At 59.2% G+C, this 22,846-nt stretch overlaps 1 protein-coding gene across 3 annotated transcripts in view; it reads right to left on the bottom strand.

Moving 5' to 3' along the window:
• Window positions 1–22,846, bottom strand: part of LOC140428339 (sulfotransferase 1C2-like) — a 70,388-nt gene that overhangs the window by 23,436 nt on the left and 24,106 nt on the right. For all 3 annotated transcript variants that reach the window (XM_072514700.1, XM_072514699.1, XM_072514698.1), the window contains one exon: window positions 534–660. In XM_072514700.1, the coding sequence (XP_072370801.1) occupies window positions 534–660 (127 nt within the window). The remainder of the gene's footprint in view (window positions 1–533; window positions 661–22,846) is intronic.

Here is a 22,846-nt window from a genome sequence, read left to right as displayed (position 1 = left end):
GTGTTTGATGGGGACAGTGTCGAGGCGAGCTTTACTCTGTATCTAACCCCATGCTGTACCTGTCCTGGGAGTGTTTGATGGGGACAGTGTCGAGGGAGCTTTACTCTGTATCTAACCCCGTGCTGTACCTGTCCTGGGAGAGTTTGATGGGGACAGTGTAGAGGGAGCTTTACTCTGTATCTAACACCATGCTGTACCTGTCCTGGGAGTGTTTGATGGGGACAGTGTAGAGGGAGCTTTACTCTGTATCTAACCCCGTGATGTACCTGTCCTGGGAGTGTTTGATGGGGACAGTGTCGAGGTGAGCTTTACTCTGTATCTAACCCCGTGATGTACCTGTCCTGGGAGTGTTTGATGGGGACAGTGTAGAGGGAGCTTTACTCTGTATCTAACCCCGTGCTGTACCTGCCCTGGGAGTGTTTGATGGGGACAGTGTAGAGGGAGCTTTACTCTGTATCTAACCCCGTTCTGTACCTGTCCTGGGAATGTTTGATGCTCAGTTTGGGGAATGTTGATGTGCGGAAGAATCTCACCTTGTCCATGCAGGAACTTCTCGAAGAACTCCGGCCAGTTTCCCGGTTCCGGCATTTCTTTGTCCATCAGATGGAAATGAAAGTACGACACAAGATTATCTTTGGCATTTCGAGTGACCACAATGGTCTGGGAAGAGGAAGCACAAATCCATTAGGAATCCTCACTCTTCCCTCTTGTCTTAGTGAGTGGGGAATCGAGGGAGTCCCAGAGTTTGGAGCCTGAGGAAGGGGATGTGATGATATCATGGTTGTGTTGTAATTCACTGACTGACCACTAGGAGTCTCATTAGTATATAAGTGAATGTTAGAGTCAGTTGACCTCAGACTCACTCGAGAGCTGGGAGAGAGGTTGCTTGTGCATGGTCTTACTGTTATTCATCTGTTGTTTTGTATATATTTGACCTCAGCCAACGTTAATAAATCATTTATAGCTTTAACAACAAGTGTTCTTGTAATATAAACCAGCCATCCTACAAGGACATTACATGGTACCAGGTTTGGATGGTATTAAACGCTGTGAGAAAATGATAACATCATCGAGTGAAGCCTGCATCGCGGTCCACAGAGATTTTGAGATTTTGCAGACTTCAAGAATGAACCACGTGGAGTCGCTGAAGCTACGAATGTCTCCAATTGCCTGGTCACGGCAACTGGCGTGTGTTTAAACAACAAGTTATTCTGTTTCTTACTGCAGTAAATTTAGGAGATCAATCAGATTTGCCTCACGAAATGAAATGGAAATCGCTTATTGTCACAAGTCGGCTTCAAATGAAGTTACTGTGAAAAGCCCCTAGTCGCCACATTCCGGCGCCTGTTCGGGGAGGCTGGTACGGGAATCGAACCGTGCTGCTGGCCTGCCTTGGTCTCCTTAGGTAGCGATGCTCCTTACAGTGGCAGAGCCCGAAGCAATTGCTGTGTTTACTACGTTTAAATTTGCAAACGATTAAGTTAGTAACAATTTTAACAAAGTAATTCGAAGATCTGATGAACATTGTAACCCCAGAAAGAATGACACTTGTGAACGCTTTGTGTTTAGGTCACGTCTGCAGAAGACAGAAGAGTCTAAAGCAAAAAGTGCAGAGGATACCGGAAGTCTGCAGAGGGATTTGGATAGGTTAGGGGAATGGGCTAGGGTCTGGCAGATGGAATTCAATGTTGCCAAGTGTGAGGCTATCCATTTTGGGAGGAATAACAGCAGAATGGATTATTATTTAAACGGTGAGATGTTAAAACATGCTGCTGTGCAGAGAGACCTGGGTGTGCTAGTGCACGAGTCGCAAAAAGTTGGTGTGCAGGTGCAACAGGTGATTAAGAAGGCTAATCGAGTTTTGTCTTTCGTTGCTAGAGGGATGGAGTTCAAGACTAGGGAGGTTATGCTGCAATTGTATAGGGTGTTGGTAGGCTACATCTGGAGTATTGTGTTCAGTTTTGGTCTCCTTACCTGAGAAAGGACGTACTGGCACTCGAGGGAGTGCAGAGGAGATTCACTAGGTTGATCCCAGAGTTGAGGGGATTAGATTATGACGAGAGGTTGAGTAGACTGCGACTGTACTCATTGGAGTTTAGAAGGATGCGGGGGGATCTTATTGAGACATATATTATTATGAAGGGAATAGATAGGATAGATGCGGGCAGGTTGTTTCCACTGGTCGGGGAAAGCAGAACTAGGGGGCATAGCCTCAAAATAAGGGGAAGTAGATTTAGGACTGAGTTTAGGAGGAACTTCTTCACCCAAAGGGTTGTGAATCTCTGGAATTCCTTGCCCAGTGAAGCAGTTGAGGCTCCTTCATTAAATGTTTTTAAGATAAAGATAGATAGTTTTTTGAAGAATAAAGGGATTAAGGGTTATGGTGTTCGGGCCGGAAAGTGGAGCTGAATCCACAAAAGATCAGCCGTGATCTCATTGAATGGTGGAGCAGGCTCGAGGGGCCAGATGGCCTACTCCTGCTCCTAGTTCTTATGTTCTTACGTCTATGGATCATTCCATCACTGATTTAAAGTTAAAAGCTAAAACCTGTAATGTTTCTGCGGTACGTGATTGGGGACCGGGTTGTGTTTGGTGTGAATGAGAATAAGCTGAGGGAGCGGTTGGTGAGGGAATGGGAGCTGCCTTTAGAACAAAGTTAAGATTTGTCGGGCTCACGAGCTGGCAGCACAGCATTCCGAAATGTTTCCCAGTCATGGCGGCGTCTCCTGGGAGGAAAGTTGCTGCCCTTTTTCCAAAGAGGTGGGAAGGTTCCTGCACCTCCTCGCACACCAACACACAGGTTAAAGATCAGGAGGAAGGATTTCTGAGTAAAAAGTGTTCTCAAAGGCACAGATTAAGGCAGTGTCCAGCGTTTGGCAACTTTTATTCCAGACACAAAGGGAAAAAAAATCACTTTGCTCAGAATTGTTACTCTGAGCTGAACCCCAGACCAGTCAGCACAGTGGCAGACACAGTCTCCAGGCATGAAACATCATTCTTTGCTGGAGTAATAAAAGAGAAGAATATTTTTTGGGAGACATCAAAGAATTCTCCAGCACTTCAAATAATTCCACCTGTTGCTCCATTTAAAATAAATGAGGTTGATGTGGACAAATGGCTGCTACCGCTTGAAGGGAACAGTGGTCCGATTGAAGTTAGACACTGGTGCCAAAGCCAATTTAATCAGCATGACTGATTTTTTAAAATCTAAAAATTCAGCCAATTGGAAAAAAACTACGAGCTGGGGGAGAGATTTCTTGTGCATGTTCATACTGTTATTCATCTGTTGTTTTGTTTATATTTGACCCACAGTTAATGTTAATAAATTGTTTATGGCTTTAGCTACAAGTGTTCTAGTAATATATGTCAGGCCATCCGACAAGAATATAACATGGAGTGAGGGAGTCCACAGTTTGGCGATTGAGGGAGGGGGGACTGAGGGAGTCACACAGTTTGGAGATTGAGGGAGGGGGGAGTGAGGGAGTCCCAAAGTTTGGAGACGGAGGGAGGGGGGAGCAAGGGAGTCCCACAGTTTGGAGACTGAGGGAGGGGGGAGTGAGGGAGTCCCACAGTTTGGAGACGGAGGGAGGGGGGAGTGAGGGAGTCACGCAGTTTGGAGATTGAGGGAGGGGGGAGTGAGGGAGTCCCACAGTTTGGAGACAGAGGGAGGGGGGAACGAGGGAGTCCCACAGTTTGGACACTGAGGGAGGGGGGGAGTGAGGGAGTCCCACAGTTTGGAGACTGAGGGAGGGGGGGAGTGAGGGAGTCCCACAGTTTGGAGACTGAGGGAGGGGGAGAGTGAGGGAGTCCCACAGTTTGGAAACTGAGGGAGGGGGGGAGTGAGGAAGTCCCACAGTTTGGAGACTGCGGAAGGGGGGAGTGAGGGAGTCCCACAGTTTGGAGACTGAGGGAGGGGGGAGTGAGGGAGTCCCACAGTTTGGAGACTGTGGGAGGGGGAGTGAGGGAGTCCCACAGTTTGGAGACGGAGGAGGGGGTGTGAGGGTGTCCCACAGTCTGGAGACTGAGGGGGGGGGGGGAGAGAGGGAGTCCCACAGTTTGGAGACTGGGGGAGGGGGGAGTGAGGGAGTCCCACAGTTTGGAGACTGAGGGAGGGGGAGTGAGGGAGTCCCACAGTTTGGAGACTGAGGGAGGGGGAGTGAGGGAGTCTCACAGTTTGGAGACTGAGGGAGGGGGGAGTAAGGGAGTCCCACAGTTTGGAGACGGAGGGAGGGGGGAGAGAGGGAGTCCCACAGTTTGGAGACTGGGGGAGGGGGGGAGTGAGGGAGTCCCACAGTTTGGAGACTGAGGGAGGGGGAGTGAGGGAGTCCCACAGTTTGGAGACTGAGGGAGGGGGAGTGAGGGAGTCTCACAGTTTGGAGACTGAGGGAGGGGGGAGTAAGGGAGTCCCACAGTTTGGAGACGGAGGGAGGGGGGGAGCGAGGGAGTCCCACAGTTTGGAGACTGAGGGAGGGGGGGAGTGAGGGAGTCCCACAGTTTGGAGACTGAGGGAGGGGGGGAGTGAGGGAGTCCCACAGTTTGGAGACTGAGGGAGGGGGGAGTGAGGGAGTCCCACAGTTTGGAGACTGAGGGAGGGGGGGAGTGAGGGAGTCCCACAGTTTGGAGACTGAGGGAGGGGGGAGTGAGGGAGACCCACAGTTTGGAGAGTGAGGGAGGGTGGAGTGAGGGAGTCCCACAGTTTGGAGACTGAGGGAGGGGAAGTGAGGGAGTCCCACAGTTTGGAGACTGAGGGAGGGGGGGAGTGAGGGAGTCCCACAGTTTGGAGACTGAGGGAGGGGGGAGTGAGGGAGTCCCACAGTTTGGAGACTGAGGGAGGGGGGGAGTGAGGGAGTCCCACAGTTTGGAGAGTGAGGGAGGGTGGAGTGAGGGAGTCTCACAGTTTGGAGACTGAGGGAGGGGGGAGTGAGGGAGACCCACAGTTTGGAGAGTGAGGGAGGGTGGAGTGAGGGAGTCCCACAGTTTGGAGACTGAGGGAGGGGGGAGTGAGTGAGACCCACAGTTTGGAGAGTGAGGGAGGGTGGAGTGAGGGAGTCCCACAGTTTGGCGACTGAGGGAGGGGAAGTGAGGGAGTCCCACAGTTTGGAGATTGAGGGAGGGGGGAGTGAGGGAGTCTCACAGTTTGGAGATTGAGGGAGGGGGGAGTGAGGGAGTCCCACAGTTTGGAGACTGAGGGAGGGGGGAGTGAGGGAGTCCCACAGTTTGGAGACTGAGGGAGGCGGAGTGAGGGAGTCCCACAGTTTGGAGACTGTGGAGGGGGGAGTGAGGGAGTCCCACAGTTTGGAGACTGAGGGAGGGGGGAGGGAGGGAGTCCCACAGTTTGGAGACTGAGGGAGGGGGGGAGTGAGGGAGTCCCAAAGTTTGGAGACTGAGGGAGGGGGAGTGAGGGTGTCCCACAGTCTGGAGACTGAGAGGGGGGGGTGAGGGTGTACCACAGTTTGGAGACTGAGGGAGGGGGGGAGTGAGGGAGTCCCACAGTTTGGAGACTGAGGGAGGGGGGAGTGAGGGAGTCCCACAGTTTGGAGACCGAGGGAGGGGGGAGTGAAGGACTCCCACAGTTTGGAGACTGAGGGAGGGGGAGTGAGGGAATCCCACAGTTTGGAGACTGAGGGAGGGGGGAGTGAGGGAGTCCCACAGTTTGGAGACTGAAGGAGGGAGGAGTGAGGGAGTCCCACAGTTTGGAGACTGAGGGAGGGGGGAGTGAGGGAGTCCCACAGTTTGGAGACTGAGGGAGGGGGGAGTGAGGGAGTCCCACAGTTTGGAGACTGAGGGAGGGGGAGTAAGGGAGTCCCACAGTTTGGAGACTGAGGGAGGGGGAGTGAGGGAGTCCCACAGTTTGGAGGCTGAGGGAGGGGGGAGTGAGGGAGTCGCACAGTTTGGAGACTGAGGGGGGGGGGGAGTGAGGGAGTCTCACAGTTTGGAGACTGAGGGAGGGGGGAGTGAGGGAGGCCCACAGTTTGGAGACTGAGGGAGGGGGAGTGAGGGAGTCCCACAGTTTGGAGACTGAGGGAGGGGGGAGTGAAGGAGTCCCACAGTTTGGAGACTGAGGGAGGGGGGAGTCAGGGAGTCCCACAGTTTGGAGACTGAGGGGGGGGGAGTGAGGGAGTCTCACAGTTTGGAGACTGAGGGAGGGGGGAGTGAGGGAGTCCCACAGTTTGGAGACTGAGGGAGGGGGGAGTGAGGGAGTCCCACAGTTTGGAGACTGAGGGAGGGGGGAGTGAGGGAGTCCCACAGTTTGGAGACTGGGAGGGGGGGGGGAGTGAGGGAGTCCCACAGTTTGGAGACTGAGGGAGGGGGAGTGAGGGAGACTCACAGTTTGGAGACTGAGGGAGGGGGGAGTGAGGGAGTCCCACAGTTTGGAGACTGAGGGAGGGGGAATGAGGGAGTCCCACAGTTTGGAGACTGAGGGAGGGGGAGTGAGGGAGTCCCACAGTTTAGAGACTGAGGGAGGGGGGAGTGAGGGAGTCCCACAGTTTGGAGTCTGAGGGAGGGGGGAGTGAGGGAATCCCACAGTTTGGAGATTGAGGGAGGGGGGAGTGAGGGAGTCCCACAGTTTGGAGATTGAGGGAGGGGGGAGTGAGGGAGTCCCACAGTTTGGAGACTGAGGGAGGGGGGAGTGAGGGAGCCCCACAGTTTGGAGACTGAGGGAGGGGGGAGCGCTCGAGTCCCACAGTTTGGAGACTGAGGGAGGGGGGAGTGAGGGAGTCCCACAGTTTGGAGACTGGGGGAGGCGGAGTGAGGGAGTCCCACAGTTTGGAGACTGTGGAGGGGGGAGTGAGGGAGTCCCACAGTTTGGAGACTGAGGGAGGGGGGGAGTGAGGGAGTCCCAAAGTTTGGAGACTGAGGGAGGGGGGAGTGAGGGAGTCCCTCAGTTTGGAGACTGAGGGAGGGGGGAGTGAGGGAGTCACACAGTTTGGAGACAGTGGGAGAGGAGTGAGGGAGGCCCACAGTTTGGAGACTGAGGGAGGGGGGATTGAGGGAGTCCCACAGTTTGGAGACTGAGGAAGGGGGGAGTGAGGGAGTCCCACAGTTTGGAGACTGAGGGAGGGGGAGTGAGGGTGTCCCACAGTCTGGAGACTGAGGGGGGGGGGGAGTGAGGGAGTCCCACAGTTTGGAGACTGAGGGAGGGGGGGAGTGAGGGAGTCCCACAGTTTGGAGACCGAGGGAGGGGGGAGTGAAGGAGTCCCACAGTTTGGAGACTGAAGGAGGGAGGAGTGAGGGAGTCCCACAGTTTGGAGACTGAGGGAGGGGGGGGAGTGAGGGAGTCCCACAGTTTGGAGACTGAAGGAGGGGGGAGTGAGTGAGTCCCACAGTTTGGAGACTGAGGGAGGGGGGGGGGGAGTGAGGGAGTCCCACAGTTTGGAGACTGAGGGAGGGGGAGTGAGGGAGTCCCACAGTTTGGAGACTGAAGGAGGGAGGAGTGAGGGAGTCCCACAGTTTGGAGACTGAGGGAGGTGGGGGAGTGAGGGAGTCCCACAGTTTGGAGACTGAGGGAGGGGGAGTGAGGGAGTCCCACAGTTTGGAGGCTGAGGGAGGGGGGAGTGAGGGAGTTGCACAGTTTGGAGACTGAGGGAGGGGGGAGTGAAGGAGTCCCACAGTTTGGAGACTGAGGGAGGGGGGAGTCAGGGAGCCCCACACTTTGGAGACTGAGGGGGGCGGGGGGGGGGGGGGGGGGGGAGTCCCACAGTTTGGAGACTGGGGGGGGGGGAGTGAGGGAGTCCCACAGTTTGGAGACTGAGGGAGGGGGGAGTGAGGGTGTCCCACAGTTTGGAGACTGAGGGAGGGGGGAGTGAAGGAGTCCCACAGTTTGGAGACTGAGGGAGGGGGAGTGAGGGAGTCTCACAGTTTGGAGACTGAGGGAGGGGGGAGTGAAGGAGTCCCACAGTTTGGAGACTGAGGGAGGGGGAGTGAGGGAATCCCACAGTTTGGAGACTGAGGGAGGGGGGAGTGAGGGAGTCCCACAGTTTGGAGACTGAAGGAGGGAGGTGTGAGGGAGTCCCACAGTTTGGAGACTGAGGGAGGGGGGGAGTGAGGGAGTCCCACAGTTTGGAGACTGAGGGAGGTGGAGTGAGGGAGTCCCACAGTTTGGAGGCTGAGGGAGGGGGGAGTGAGGGAATCCCACAGTTTGGAGATTGAGGGAGGGGGGAGTGAGGGAGTCCCACAGTTTGGAGATTGAGGGAGGGGGGAGTGAGGGAGTCCCACAGTTTGGAGACTGAGGGAGGGGGGAGTGAGGGAGCCCCACAGTTTGGAGACTGAGGGAGGGGGGAGCGCTCGAGTCCCACAGTTTGGAGACTGAGGAAGCGGGGAGTGAGGGAGTCCCACAGTTTGGAGACTGGGGGAGGCGGAGTGAGGGAGTCCCACAGTTTGGAGACTGTGGAGGGGGGAGTGAGGGAGTCCCACAGTTTGGAGACTGAGGGGGGGGGGGAGTGAGGGAGTCCCACAGTTTGGAGACTGAAGGAGGGAGGAGTGAGGGAGTCCCACAGTTTGGAGACTGAGGGAGGGGGGGGAGTGAGGGAGTCCCACAGTTTGGAGACTGAGGGGGGCGGGGGGGGGGGGGAGAGGGAGTCCCACAGTTTGGAGACTGAGGGAGGGGGGAGTGAGGGAGTCCCACAGTTTGGAGACGGAGGGAGGGGGGAGCGAGGGAGTCCCACAGTTTGGAGACTGAGGGAGGGGGGGGGAGTGAGGGAGTCCCACAGTTTGGAGACTGAGGGAGGGGGGGAGTAAGGGATTCCCACAGTTTAGAGACTGATGGAGGGGGGGAGTGAGGGAGTCCCACAGTTTAGAGACTGAGGGAGGGGGGAGTGAGGGAGTCCCACAGTTTGGAGTCTGCGGGAGGGGGGAGTGAGGGAATCCCACAGTTTGGAGATTGAGGGAGGGGGGAGTGAGGGAGTCACACAGTTTGGAGACTGAGGGAGGGGGGAGTGAGGGAGTCCCACAGTTTGGAGTCTGAGGGAGGGGGGAGTGAGGGAGTCCCACAGTTTGGAGATTGAGGGAGGGGGGAGTGAGGGAGTCCCACAGTTTGGAGACTGAGGGAGGGGGGAGTGAGGGAGTCTCACAGTTTGGAGACTGAGGGAGGGGGGAGCGCTCGAGTCCCACAGTTTGGAGACTGAAGGAGGGGGGAGCGCTCGAGTCCCACAGTTTGGAGACTGAGGGAGGGGGGAGTGAGGGAGTCCCACAGTTTGGAGACTGAGGGAGGTGGAGTGAGGTAGTCCCACAGTTTGGAGACTGTGGAGGGGGGGAGTGAGGGAGTCCCAAAGTTTGGAGACTGAGGGAGGGGGGAGTGAGGGAGTCCCACAGTTTGGAGACCGAGGGAGGGGGGAGTGAAGGAGTCCCACAGTTTGGAGACTGAGGGAGGGGGAGTGAGGGTGTCCCACAGTCTGGAGACTGAGGGGGGGGTGGTGAGGGTGTACCACAGTTTGGAGACTGAGGGAGGGGGGGAGTGAGGGAGTCCCACAGTTTGGAGACTGAGGGAGGGGGGGAGTGAGGGAGTCCCACAGTTTGGAGACCGAGGGAGGGGGGAGTGAAGGAGTCCCACAGTTTGGAGACTGAGGGAGGGGGAGTGAGGGAATCCCACAGTTTGGAGACTGAGGGAGGGGGGAGTGAGGGTGTCCCACAGTTTGGAGACTGAGGGAGGGGGGGGGAGTGAGGGAGTCCCACAGTTTGGAGACTGAGGGAGGGGGAGTGAGGGAGTCCCACAGTTTGGAGGCTGAGGGAGGGGGGAGTGAGGGAGTTGCACAGTTTGGAGACTGAGGGGGGGGGAGGGAGGGAGTCTCACAGTTTGGAGACTGAGGGAGGGGAGAGTGAGGGAGTCCCACAGTTTGGAGACTGAGGGAGGGGGAGTGAGGGAGTCCCACAGTTTGGAGACTGAGGGAGGGGGAGTGAGGGAGTCCCACAGTTTGGAGACTGAGGGAGGGGGGAGAGAGGGAGTCCCACAGTTTGGAGACTGAGGGAGGGGGGAGTGAGGGAGTCCCACAGTTTGAAGACTGAGGGAGGGGGGAGTGAGGGAGTCCCACAGTTTGGAGACTGAGGGAGGGGGGAGTGAGGGAGTCCAACAGTTTGGAGTCTGAGGGAGGGGGGAGTGAGGGAGTCCCACAGTTTGAAGACTGAGGGAGGGGGGAGTGAGGGAGTCCCACAGTTTGGAGACTGAGGGATGGGGAGTGAGGGAGTCCCACAGTTTGAAGACTGAGGGAGGGGGGAGTGAGGGAGTCCCACAGTTTGGAGACTGAGGGAGGGGGGAGTGAGGGAGTCCAACAGTTTGGAGTCTGAGGGAGGGGGGAGTGAGGGAGTCCCACAGTTTGGAGATTGAGGGAGGGGGGAGTGAGGGTGTCCCACAGATTGGAGTCTGAGGGAGGGGGGAGTGAGGGAGTCCCACAGATTGGAGACTGAGGGAGGGGGGAGTGAGGGAATACCACAGTTTGGAGGCTGAGGGAGGGGGGAGTGAGGGAGTCCCACAGTTTGGAGACTGAGGGAGGGGGGAGTGAAGGAGTCCCACAGTTTGGAGACTGAGGGAGGGGGGAGTGAGGGAGTCACACAGTTTGGAGTCTGAGGGAGGGGGGGAGTGAGGGAGTCCCACAGTTTGGAGACTGAGGGATGGGGAGTGAGGGAGTCCCACAGTTTGGAGACTGAGGGAGGGGCGAGCGAGGGAGTCCCGCAGTTTGGAGGCTGAGGGAGGGGGAATGAGGGAGTCCCACAGTTTGGAGACTGCGGGAGGGGGGAGTGAGGAAGTCTCACAGTTTGGAGACTGAGGGAGGGGGGAGTGAGGGAGTCCCACAGTTTGGAGACTGAGGGAGGGGGGAGTGAGGGAGTCCCACAGTTTGGAGGCTGAGGGAGGGGGGAGTGAGGGAGTCCCACAGTTTGGAGACTGAGGGAGGGGGGAGTGAGGGAGTCCCACAGTTTGGAGACTGAGGGAGGGGGGAGTGAGGGAATACCACAGTTTGTAGACTGAGGGAGGGGGGGAGTGAGGGAGTCCCACAGTTTAGAGACTGCGGGAGGGTGGAGTGAGGGAGTCCCACAGTTTGGAGACTGAGGGAGGGGGGAGTGAGGGAGTCCCACAGTTTGGAGGCTGAGGGAGGGGGGAGTGAGGGAGTCCCACTGTTTGGAGACTGAGGGAGGGGGGGAGTGAGGGAGTCCCACAGTTTGGAGACTGAGGGAGGGGGGAGTGACGGAGTCCCACAGTTTGGAGACTGAGGGAGGGGGGAGTGAGGGAGTCCCACAGTTTGAAGACTGAGGGAGGGGGGAGTGAGGGAGTCTCACAGTTTGGAGTCTGAGGGAGGGGGGAGTGAGGGAGTCCCACAGTTTGGAGTCTGAGGGAGGGGGGAGTGAGGGAATCCCACAGTTTGGAGATTGAGGGAGGGGGCAGTGAGGGAGTCCCACAGTTTGGAGATTGAGGGTGGGGGGAGTGAGGGAGTCCCACAGTTTGGAGACTGAGGGTGGGGGGAGTGAGGGAGCCCCACAGTTTGGAGACTGAGGGAGGGGGGAGCGCTCGAGTCCCACAGTTTGGAGACTGAGGGAGGGGGGAGTGAGGGAGTCCCACAGTTTGGAGACTGGGGGAGGCAGAGTGAGGGAGTCCCACAGTTTGGAGACTGTGGAGGGGGGGAGTGAGGGAGTCCCACAGTTTGGAGACTGAGGGAGGGGGGGAGTGAGGGAGTCCCAAAGTTTGGAGACTGAGGGAGGGGGAGTGAGGGTGTCCCACAGTCTGGAGACTGAGGGGGGTGGGAGTGAGGGAGTCCCACAGTTTGGAGACTGAGGGAGGGGGGGAGTGAGGGAGTCCCACAGTTTGGAGACCGAGGGAGGGGGGAGTGAAGGAGTCCCACAGTTTGGAGACTGAAGGAGGGAGGAGTGAGGGAGTCCCACAGTTTGGAGACTGAGGGAGGGGGGGGGAGTGAGGGAGTCCCACAGTTTGGAGACTGAAGGAGGGGGGAGTGAGTGAGTCCCACAGTTTGGAGACTGAGGGAGGGGGGGGGGAGTGAGGGAGTCCCACAGTTTGGAGACTGAGGGAGGGGGAGTGAGGGAGTCCCACAGTTTGGAGACTGAGGGAGGGGGAGTGAGGGAGTCCCACAGTTTGGAGGCTGAGGGAGGGGGGAGTGAGGGAGTTGCACAGTTTGGAGACTGAGGGAGGGGGGAGTGAAGGAGTCCCACAGTTTGGAGACTGAGGGAGGGGGGAGTCAGGGAGTCCCACAGTTTGGAGACTGAGGGGGGGGGGAGTGGGGGAGTCTCACAGTTTGGAGACTGAGGGAGGGGGGAGTGAGGGAGTCCCACAGTTTGGAGACTGAGGAGGGGGTGTGAGGGAGCCCTACAGTCTGGAGACTGAGGGGGGCGGGGGGGGGGGGGGGGGGAGTCCCACAGTTTGGAGACTGGGGGGGGGGGGGAGTGAGGGAGTCCCACAGTTTGGAGACTGAGGGAGGGGGGGAGTGAGGGTGTCCCACAGTTTGGAGACTGAGGGAGGGGGGAGTGAAGGAGTCCCGCAGTTTGGAGACTGAGGGAGGGGGAGTGAGGGAGTCTCACAGTTTGGAGACTAAGGGAGGGGGGAGTGAAGGAGTCCCACAGTTTGGAGACTGAGGGAGGGGGAGTGAGGGAATCCCACAGTTTGGAGACTGAGGGAGGGGGGAGTGAGGGAGTCCCACAGTTTGGAGACTGAAGGAGGAGGAGTGAGGGAGTCCCACAGTTTGGAGACTGAGGGAGGGGGGGAGTGAGGAAGTCCCACAGTTTGGAGACTGAGGGAGGTGGAGTGAGGGAGTCCCACAGTTTGGAGGCTGAGGGAGGGGGGGAGTGAGGGAATCCCACAGTTTGGAGATTGAGGGAGGGGGGAGTGAGGGAGTCCCACAGTTTGGAGATTGAGGGAGGGGGGAGTGAGGGAGTCCCACAGTTTGGAGACTGAGGGAGGGGGGAGTGAGGGAGCCCCACAGTTTGGAGACTGAGGGAGGGGGGAGCGCTCGAGTCCCACAGTTTGGAGACTGAGGAAGCGGGGAGTGAGGGAGTCCCACAGTTTGGAGACTGGGGGAGGCGGAGTGAGGGAGTCCCACAGTTTGGAGACTGTGGAGGGGGGAGTGAGGGAGTCCCACAGTTTGGAGACTGAGGGAGGGGGGGAGTGAGGGAGTCCCACAGTTTGGAGACTGAAGGAGGGAGGAGTGAGGGAGTCCCACAGTTTGGAGACTGAGGGAGGGGGGAGTGAGGGAGTCCCACAGTTTGGAGACTGAGGGAGGGGGGGGGAGTGAGGGAGTCCCACAGTTTGGAGACTGAGGGGGCGGGGGGGGGGGGGGAGAGGGATTCCCACAGTTTGGAGACTGAGGGAGGGGGGAGTGAGGGAGTCCCACAGTTTGGAGACGGAGGGAGGGGGGAGCGAGGGAGTCCCACAGTTTGGAGACTGAGGCAGGGGGGGGAGTGAGGGAGTCCCACAGTTTGGAGACTGAGGGAGGGGGGGAGTAAGGGATTCCCACAGTTTAGAGACTGATGGAGGGGGGAGTGAGGGAGTCCCACAGTAGAGACTGAGGGAGGGGGGAGTGAGGGAGTCCCACAGTTTGGAGTCTGAGGGAGGGGGGAGTGAGGGAATCCCACAGTTTGGAGATTGAGGAGGGGGGAGTGAGGGAGTCACACAGTTTGGAGACTGAGGGAGGGGGGAGTGAGGGAGTCTCACAGTTTGGAGACTGAGGGAGGGGGGAGTGAGGGAGTCCCACAGTTTGGAGTCTGAGGGAGGGGGGAGTGAGGGAGTCCCACAGTTTGGAGATTGAGGGAGGGGGAGTGAGGGAGTCCCACAGTTTGGAGACTGAGGGAGGGGGGAGTGAGGGAGCCCCACAGTTTGGAGACTGAGGGAGGGGGGAGCGCTCGAGTCCCACAGTTTGGAGACTGAGGGAGGGGGAGTGAGGGAGTCCCACAGTTTGGAGACTGAGGGAGGTGGAGTGAGGGAGTCCCACAGTTTGGAGACTGTGGAGGGGGGGAGTGAGGGAGTCCCAAAGTTTGGAGACTGAGGGAGGGGGGAGTGAGGGAGTCCCACAGTTTGGAGACCGAGGGAGGGGGGAGTGAAGGAGTCCCACAGTTTGGAGACTGAGGGAGGGGGAGTGAGGGTGTCCCACAGTCTGGAGACTGAGGGGGGGGTGGTGAGGGTGTACCACAGTTTGGAGACTGAGGGAGGGGGGGAGTGAGGGAGTCCCACAGTTTGGAGACTGAGGGAGGGGGGGGGGAGTGAGGGAGTCCCACAGTTTGGAGACTGAGGGAGGGGGAGTGAGGGAGTCCCACAGTTTGGAGGCTGAGGGAGGGGGGAGTGAGGGAGTTGCACAGTTTGGAGACTGAGGGGGGGGGAGTGAGGGAGTCTCACAGTTTGGAGACTGAGGGAGGGGGGAGTGAGGGAGTCCCACAGTTTGGAGACTGAGGGAGGGGGAGTGAGGGAGTCCCACAGTTTGGAGACTGAGGGAGGGGGAGTGAGGGAGTCCCACAGTTTGGAGACTGAGGGAGGGGGGAGAGAGGGAGTCCCACAGTTTGGAGACTGAGGGAGGGGGGAGTGAGGGAATACCACAGTTTGGGGACTGAGGGAGGGGGGAGTTAGGGAGTCCAACAGTTTGGAGTCTGAGGGAGGGGGAGTGAGGGAGTCCCACAGTTTGGAGATTGAGGGAGGGGGAGTGAGGGTGTCCCACAGATTGGAGTCTGAGGGAGGGGGGAGTGAGGGAATACCACAGTTTGGAGGCTGAGGGAGGGGGGAGTGAGGGAGTCCCACAGTTTGGAGACTGAGGGAGGGGGGAGTGAAGGAGTCCCACAGTTTGGAGACTGAGGGAGGGGGGAGTGAGGGAGTCACACAGTTTGGAGTCTGAGGGAGGGGGGGAGTGAGGGAGTCCCACAGTTTGGAGACTGAGGGATGGGGAGTGAGGGAGTCCCACAGTTTGGAGACTGAGGGAGGGGCGAGCGAGGGAGTCCCGCAGTTTGGAGGCTGAGGGAGGGGGGGAGTGAGGGAATCCCACAGTTTGGAGACTGAGGGAGGGGGAATGAGGGAGTCCCACAGTTTGGAGACTGCGGGAGGGGGGAGTGAGGAAGTCTCACAGTTTGGAGACTGAGGGAGGGGGAGTGAGGGAGTCCCACAGTTTGGAGACTGAGGGAGGGGGGGAGTGAGGGAGTCCCACAGTTTGGAGGCTGAGGGAGGGGGGAGTGAGGGAGTCCCACTGATTGGAGACTGAGGGAGGGGGGAGTGAGGGAGTCCCACAGTTTGGAGACTGAGGGAGGGGGGAGTGAGGGAATACCACAGTTTGTAGACTGAGGGAGGGGGGGAGTGAGGAGTCCCACAGTTTAGAGACTGCGGGAGGGTGGAGTGAGGGAGTCCCACAGTTTGGAGACTGAGGGAGGGGGGAGTGAGGGAGTCCCACAGTTTGGAGGCTGAGGGAGGGGGGAGTGAGGGAGTCCCACTGTTTGGAGACTGAGGGAGGGGGGGAGTGAGGGAGTCCCACAGTTTGGAGACTGAGGGAGGGGGGAGTGACGGAGTCCCACAGTTTGGAGTCTGAGGGAGGGGGGAGTGAGGGTGTCCCACAGTTTGGAGACTGAGGGATGGGGAGTGAGGGAGTCCCACAGTTTGAAGACTGAGGTAGGGGGGGAGTGAGTGAGTCCCACAGTTTGGAGACTGAGGGAGGGGGAGTGAGGGAATACCTCAGTTTGGAGGCTGAGGGAGGGGGGAGTGAGGGAGTCCCACAGTTTGGAGACTGAGGGACGGGGGAGTGAAGGAGTCCCACAGTTTGGAGACTGAGGGAGGGGGGAGTGAGGGAGTCACACAGTTTGGAGTCTGAGGGAGGGCGGGAGTGAGGGAGTCCCACAGTTTGGAGACTGAGGGATGGGGAGTGAGGGAGTCCCACAGTTTGGAGACTGAGGGAGGGGCGAGCGAGGGAGTCCTGCTGTTTGGAGGCTGAGGGAGGGGGGAGTGAGGGAGTCCCACACTTTGGAGACTGAGGGAGGGGGAGTGAGGAGTCCCACACTTTGGAGACTGAGGGAGGGGGGGAGTGAGGGAGTCCCACAGTTTGGAGGCTGAGGGAGGGGGAGTGAGGGAGTCTCACAGTTTGGAGGCTGAGGGAAGGGGGAGTGAGGGAGTCCCACAGTTTGGAGTCTGAGGGAGGGGGGAGTGAGGGAGTCCCACAGTTTGGAGACTGAGGGAGGCGGAGTGAGGGAGTCCCACAGTTTGGAGACTGAGGGAGGGGCGAGCGAGGGAGTCTCACAGTTTGGAGACTGAGGGAGGGGGGAGTGAGGGAGTATTGGAGTCTGAGGGAGGGGGGAGTGAGGGAGTCCCACAGTTTGGAGATTGAGGGAGGGGGGAGTGAGGGTGTCCCACAGTTTGGAGTCTGAGGGAGGGGGGAGTGAGGGAATACCACAGTTTGGAGACTGAGGGAGGGGGATTGAGGGAGTCCCACAGTTTGGAGACTGCGGGAGGGGGGAGTGAGGGAGTACCACAGTTTGGAGACTGAGGGAGGGGGAATGAGCGAGTCCCACAGTTTGGAGGCTGAGGGAGGGGGAGTGAGGGAGTCTCACAGTTTGGAGGCTGAGGAAAGGGGGAGTGAGGGAGTCCCACAGTTTGGAGTCTGAGGGAGGGGGGAGTGAGGTAGTCCCACAGTTTGGAGACTGAGGGAGGCGGAGTGAGGGAGTCCCACAGTTTGGAGACTGAGGGAGGGGCGAGCGAGGGAGTCTCACAGTTTGGAGACTGAGGGAGGGGGGAGTGAGGGAGTACCACAGTTTGGAGACTGAGGGAGGGGGAATGAGGGAGTCCCACAGTTTGGAGGCTGAGGGAGGGGGGAGTGAGGGAGTCCCACAGTCAGGAGACTGAGGGAGGGGGGAGTGAGGGAATACCACAGTTTGTAGACTGAGGGAGTGGGGAGTGAGGGAGTCCCACAGTTTGGAGACTGAGGGAGGGGGTGGGAGGGAGTCCCACAGTCAGGAGACTGAGGGAGGGGGGAGTGAGGGAATACCACAGTTTGGAGACTGAGGGAGGGGGAGTGAGAGAGTCCCACAGTTTGGAGACTGAGGGAGGGGGAGTGAGGGAGTCCCACAGTTTGGAGACTGAGGGAGTGGGGAGTGAGGGAGTCCCACAGTTTGGAGACTGAGGGAGGGGGTGGGAGTGAGGGAGTCCCACAGTTTGGAGACTGAGGGAGGGGGGCGTGAGGGAGTCCAACAGTTTGGAGACTGAGGGAGGGGGAGTGAGGGAGTCTCACAGTTTGGAGACTGAGGGAGGGGGGAGTGAGGGAGTCCCACAGTTTGGAGACTGAGGGAGGGGGGAGTGAGGGAGTCCCACAGTTTGGAGACTGAGGGAGGGGGGAGTGAGGGAGTCCCACAGTTTGGAGACTGGGGCAGGGGGGAGTGAGGGAGTCCCACAGTTTGGAGACTGAGGGAGGGGAAGTGAGGGAGTCTTACAGTTTGGAGACTGAGGGAGGAAGGAGTGAGGGAGTCCCACAGTTTGGAGACTGAGGGAGGGGGGAGTGAGGGAGTCCCACAGTTTGGAGACTGGGGCAGGGGGGAGTGAGGGAGTCCCACAGTTTGGAGACTGAGGGAGGGGAAGTGCGGGAGTCTCACAGTTTGGAGACTGAGGGAGGGGGAGTGAGGGAGTCCCACAGTTTGGAGACTGAGGGATGGGGAGTGAGGGAGTCTCACAGTTTGGAGACTGAGGGATGGGGAGTGAGGGAATCCCACAGTTTGGAAACTGTGGGAGGGGGGAGTGAGGGAGTCAGACAGTTTGGAGACTGAGGGAGGGGGGTGTGAGGGAGTCCCACAGTTTGGAGACTGAGGGAGGGGGGAGTGAGTGAGTCCCACAGTTTGGAGACTGAGGGATGGGGAGTGAGGGAGTCTCACAGTTTGGTGACTGAGGGAGGGGGGGAGTGAGGGAGTCCCACAGTTTGAAGACTGAGGGAGGGGGGGAGTGAGGGAGTCCCACAGTTTGGAGACTGAGGGAGGGGGGAGTGAGGGAGTCCAACAGTTTGGAGTCTGAGGGAGGGGGGAGTGAGGGAGTCCCACAGATTGGAGACTGAGGGAGGGGGGAGTGAGGGAGTCCCACAGTTTGGAGACTGCGGGAGGGGGGAGTGAGGGAGTCCCACAGTTAGGAGACTGAGGGAGGGGGGAGTGAGGGAATACCACAGTTTGTAGACTGAGGGAGCGGGAGTGAGAGAGTCCCACAGTTTGGAGACTGAGGGAGGGGGAGTGAGGGAGTCCCACAGTTTGGAGACTGAGGGAGTGGGGAGTGAGGGAGTCCCACAGTTTGGAGACTGAGGGAGGGGGTGGGAGTCCCACAGTTTGGAGACTGAGGGAGGGGGGCGTGAGGGAGTCCCACAGTTTGGAGACTGAGTGAGGGGGAGTGAGGGAGTCTCACAGTTTGGAGACTGAGGGAGGGGGGAGTGAGGGATTCCCACAGTTTGGAGACTGAGGGAGGGGGAGAGAGGGAGTCCCACAGTTTGGAGACTGAGGGAGGGGGAGAGAGGGAGTCCCACAGTTTGGAGACTGAGGGAGGGGGGAGTGAGGGAGTCCCACAGTTTGGAGACTGAGGGAGGGGGGAGGGAGGGAATCCCACAGTTTGGAGACTGGGGCAGGGGGGAGTGAGGGAGTCCAACAGTTTGGAGACTGAGGGAGGGGAAGTGAGGGAGTCTCACAGTTTGGAGACTGAGGGAGGGGGGAGTGAGGGAGTCCCACAGTTTGGAGACTGAGGGAGGGGGGAGTGAGGGAGTCCCACAGTTTGGAGACTGAGGGAGGGGGGAGTGAGGGAGTCCCACAGTTTGGAGACTGAGGGAGGGGGTGGGAGTCCCACAGTTTGGAGACTGAGGGAGGGGGGCGTGAGGGAGTCCCACAGTTTGGAGACTGAGGGAGGGGGAGTGAGGGAGTCTCACAGTTTGGAGACTGAGGGAGGGGGGAGTGAGGGATTCCCACAGTTTGGAGACTAAGGGAGGGGGAGAGAGGGAGTCCCACAGTTTGGAGACTGAGGGAGGGGGAGAGAGGGAGTCCCACAGTTTGGAGACTGAGGGAGGGGGGAGTGAGGGAGTCCCACAGTTTGGAGACTGAGGGAGAGGGGAGGGAGGGAATCCCACAGTTTGGAGACTGGGGCAGGGGGGAGTGAGGGAGTCCAACAGTTTGGAGACTGAGGGAGGGGAAGTGAGGGAGTATCACAGTTTGGAGACTGAGGGAGGGGGGAGTGAGGGAGTCCCACAGTTTGGAGACTGAGGGAGGGGGGAGTGAGGGAGTCCCACAGTTTGGAGACTGAGGGAGGGGGGAGTGAGGGAGTCCCACAGTTTGGAGACTGGGGCAGGGGGGAGTGAGGGAGTCCCACAGTTTGGAGACTGCGGGAGGGGAAGTGAGGGAGTCTTACAGTTTGGAGACTGAGGGAGGGGGGAGTGAGGGAGTCCCACAGTTTGGAGACTGAGGGAGGGGGGAGTGAGGGAGTCCCACAGTTTGGAGACTGGGGCAGGGGGGAGTGAGGGAGTCCCACAGTTTGGAGACTGAGGGAGGGGAAGTGAGGGAGTCTCACAGTTTGGAGACTGAGGGAGGGGGAGTGAGGGAGTCCCACAGTTTGGAGACTGAGGGATGGGGAGTGAGGGAGTCTCACAGTTTGGAGACTGAGGGATGGGGAGTGAGGGAATCCCACAGTTTGGAAACTGTGGGAGGGGGGAGCGAGGGAGTCAGACAGTTTGGAGACTGAGGGAGGGGGGTGTGAGGGAGTCCCACAGTTTGGAGACTGAGGGAGGGGGGAGTGAGGGAGTCCCACAGTTTGGAGACTGAGGGATGGGGAGTGAGGGAGTCTCACAGTTTGGTGACTGAGGGAGGGGGGGAGTGAGGGAGTCCCACAGTTTGAAGACTGAGGGAGGGGGGAGTGAGGGAGTCCCACAGTTTGGAGACTGAGGGAGGGGGGAGTGAGGGAGTCCAACAGTTTGGAGTCTGAGGGAGGGGGGAGTGAGGGAGTCCCACAGTTTGGAGACTGAGGGATGGGGAGTGAGGGAGTCCCACAGTTTGGAGACTGAGGGAGGGGCGAGCGAGGGAGTCCCGCAGTTTGGAGGCTGAGGGAGGGGGGAGTGAGGGAGTCCCACAGTTTGGAGACTGAGGGAGGGGGAATGAGGGAGTCCCACAGTTTGGAGACTGCGGGAGGGGGGAGTGAGGGAGTCTCACAGTTTGGAGACTGAGGGAGGGGGGAGTGAGGGAGTCCCACAGTTTGGAGACTGAGGGAGGGGGGAGTGAGGGAGTCCCACAGTTTGGAGGCTGAGGGAGGGGGGAGTGAGGGAGTCCCACTGTTTGGAGACTGAGGGAGGGGGGAGTGAGGGAGTCCCACAGTTTGGAGACTGAGGGAGGGGGGAGTGAGGGAATACCACAGTTTGTAGACTGAGGGAGGGGGAGTGAGGGAGTCCCACAGTTTGGAGACTGCGGGAGGGTGGAGTGAGGGAGTCCCACAGTTTGGAGACTGAGGGATGGGGAGTGAGGGAGTCCCACAGTTTGGAGGCTGAGGGAGGGGAGAGTGAGGGAGTCCCACTGTTTGGAGACTGAGGGAGGGGGGGAGTGAGGGAGTCCCACAGTTTGGAGACTGAGGGAGGGGGGAGTGACGGAGTCCCACAGTTTGGAGACTGAGGGAGGGGGGAGTGAGGGAGTCCCACAGTTTGGAGACTGAGGGATGGGGAGTGAGGGAGTCCCACAGTTTGAAGACTGAGGTAGGGGGGGAGTGAGTGAGTCCCACAGTTTGGAGACTGAGGGAGGGGGGAGTGAGGGAGTCCAACAGTTTGGAGTCTGAGGGAGGGGGGAGTGAGGGAGTCCCACAGTTTGGAGATTGAGGGAGGGGGGAGTGAGGGTGTCCCACAGTTTGGAGTCTGAGGGAGGGGGGAGTGAGGGAATACCACAGTTTGGAGGCTGAGGGAGGGGGGAGTGAGGGAGTCCCACAGTTTGGAGACTGAGGGACGGGGGAGTGAAGGAGTCCCACAGTTTGGAGACTGAGGGAGGGGGGAGTGAGGGAGTCACACAGTTTGGAGTCTGAGGGAGGGGGGGAGTGAGGGAGTCCCACAGTTTGGAGACTGAGGGAGGGGGTGTGAGGGAGTCCCACAGTTTGGAGACTGAGGGATGGGGAGTGAGGGAGTCCCACAGTTTGGAGACTGAGGGAGGGGCGAGCGAGGGAGTCCCGCTGTTTGGAGGCTGAGGGAGGGGGGAGTGAGGGAGTCCCACACTTTGGAGACTGAGGGAGGGGGGAGTGAGGGAGTCCCACACTTTGGAGACTGAGGGAGGGGGGGAGTGAGGGAGTCCCACAGTTTGGAGGCTGAGGGAGGGGGAGTGAGGGAGTCTCACAGTTTGGAGGCTGAGGGAGGGGGGAGTGAGGGAGTCCCACAGTTTGGAGTCTGAGGGAGGGGGGAGTGAGGGAGTCCCACAGTTTGGAGACTGAGGGAGGCAGAGTGAGGGAGTCCCACAGTTTGGAGACTGAGGGAGGGGCGAGCGAGGGAGTCTCACAGTTTGGAGACTGAGGGAGGGGGGAGTGAGGGAGTACCACAGTTTGGAGACTGAGGGAGGGGGAATGAGGGAGTCCCACAGTTTGGAGACTGCGGGAGGGGGGAGTGAGGGAGTCTCACAGTTTGGAGACTGAGGGAGGGGGAATGAGGGAGTCCCACAGTTTGGAGACTGAGGGAGGGGGAATGAGGGAGTCCCACAGTTTGGAGGCTGAGGGAGGGGGAGTGAGGGAGTACCACAGTTTGGAGACTGAGGGAGGGGGAATGAGGGAGTCCCACAGTTTGGAGACTGCGTGAGGGGGGAGTGAGGGAGTACCACAGTTTGGAGACTGAGGGAGGGGGAATGAGGGAGTCCCACAGTTTGGAGGCTGAGGGAGGGGGAGTGAGGGAGTCTCACAGTTTGGAGGCTGAGGGTGGGGGGAGTGAGGGAGTCCCACAGTTTGAAGTCTGAGGGAGGGTGGAGTGAGGGAGTCCCACAGTTTGGAGACTGAGGGAGGCGGAGTGAGGGAGTCCCACAGTATGGAGACTGAGGGAGGGGCGAGCAAGGGAATCTCACAGTTTGGAGACTGAGGGAGGGGGGAGTGAGGGAGTACCACAGTTTGGAGACTGAGGGAGGGGGAATGAGGGAGTCCCACAGTTTGGAGACTGCGGGAGGGGGGAGTGAGGGAGTCCCACAATTAGGAGACTGAGGGAGGGGGGAGTGAGAGAGTCCCACAGTTTGGAGACTGAGGGAGGGGGAGTGAGGGAGTCCCACAGTTTGGAGACTGAGGGAGTGGGGAGTGAGGGAGTCCCACAGTTTGGAGACTGAGGGAGGGGGTGGGAGTGAGGGAGTCCCACAGTTTGGAGACTGAGGGAGGGGGGCGTGAGGGAGTCCCACAGTTTGGAGACTGAGGGAGGGGGAGTGAGGGAGTCTCACAGTTTGGAGACTGAGGGAGGGGGGAGTGAGCGATTCCCACAGTTTGGAGACTGAGGGAGGGGGAGAGAGGGAGTCCCACAGTTTGGAGACTGAGGGAGGGTGGAGTGAGGGAGTCCCACAGTTTGGAGACTGAGGGAGGGGGGAGGGAGGGAATCCCACAGTTTGGAGACTGGGGCAGGGGGGAGTGAGGGAGTCCAACAGTTTGGAGACTGAGGGAGGGGAAGTGAGGGAGTCTCACAGTTTGGAGACTGAGGGAGGGGGAGTGAGGGAGTCTCACAGTTTGGAGACTGAGGGAGGGGGGAGTGAGGGAGTCCCACAGTTTGGAGACTGAGGGAGGGTGTAGTGCGGGAGTCCCACAGTTTGGAGACTGAGGGAGGGGGGAGTGAGGGAGTCGCACAGTTTGGAGACTGGGGCAGGGGGGAGTGAGGGAGTCCCACAGTTTGGAGACTGAGGGAGGGGAAGTGAGGGAGTCTCACAGTTTGGAGACTGAGGGAGGGGGGAG

Source organism: Scyliorhinus torazame, chromosome 8 (assembly GCF_047496885.1).
Source record: "Scyliorhinus torazame isolate Kashiwa2021f chromosome 8, sScyTor2.1, whole genome shotgun sequence".
Classification (NCBI taxonomy): Eukaryota; Metazoa; Chordata; class Chondrichthyes; order Carcharhiniformes; family Scyliorhinidae; genus Scyliorhinus; species Scyliorhinus torazame.
This window is presented reverse-complemented; position numbering and strand designations above follow the sequence as displayed.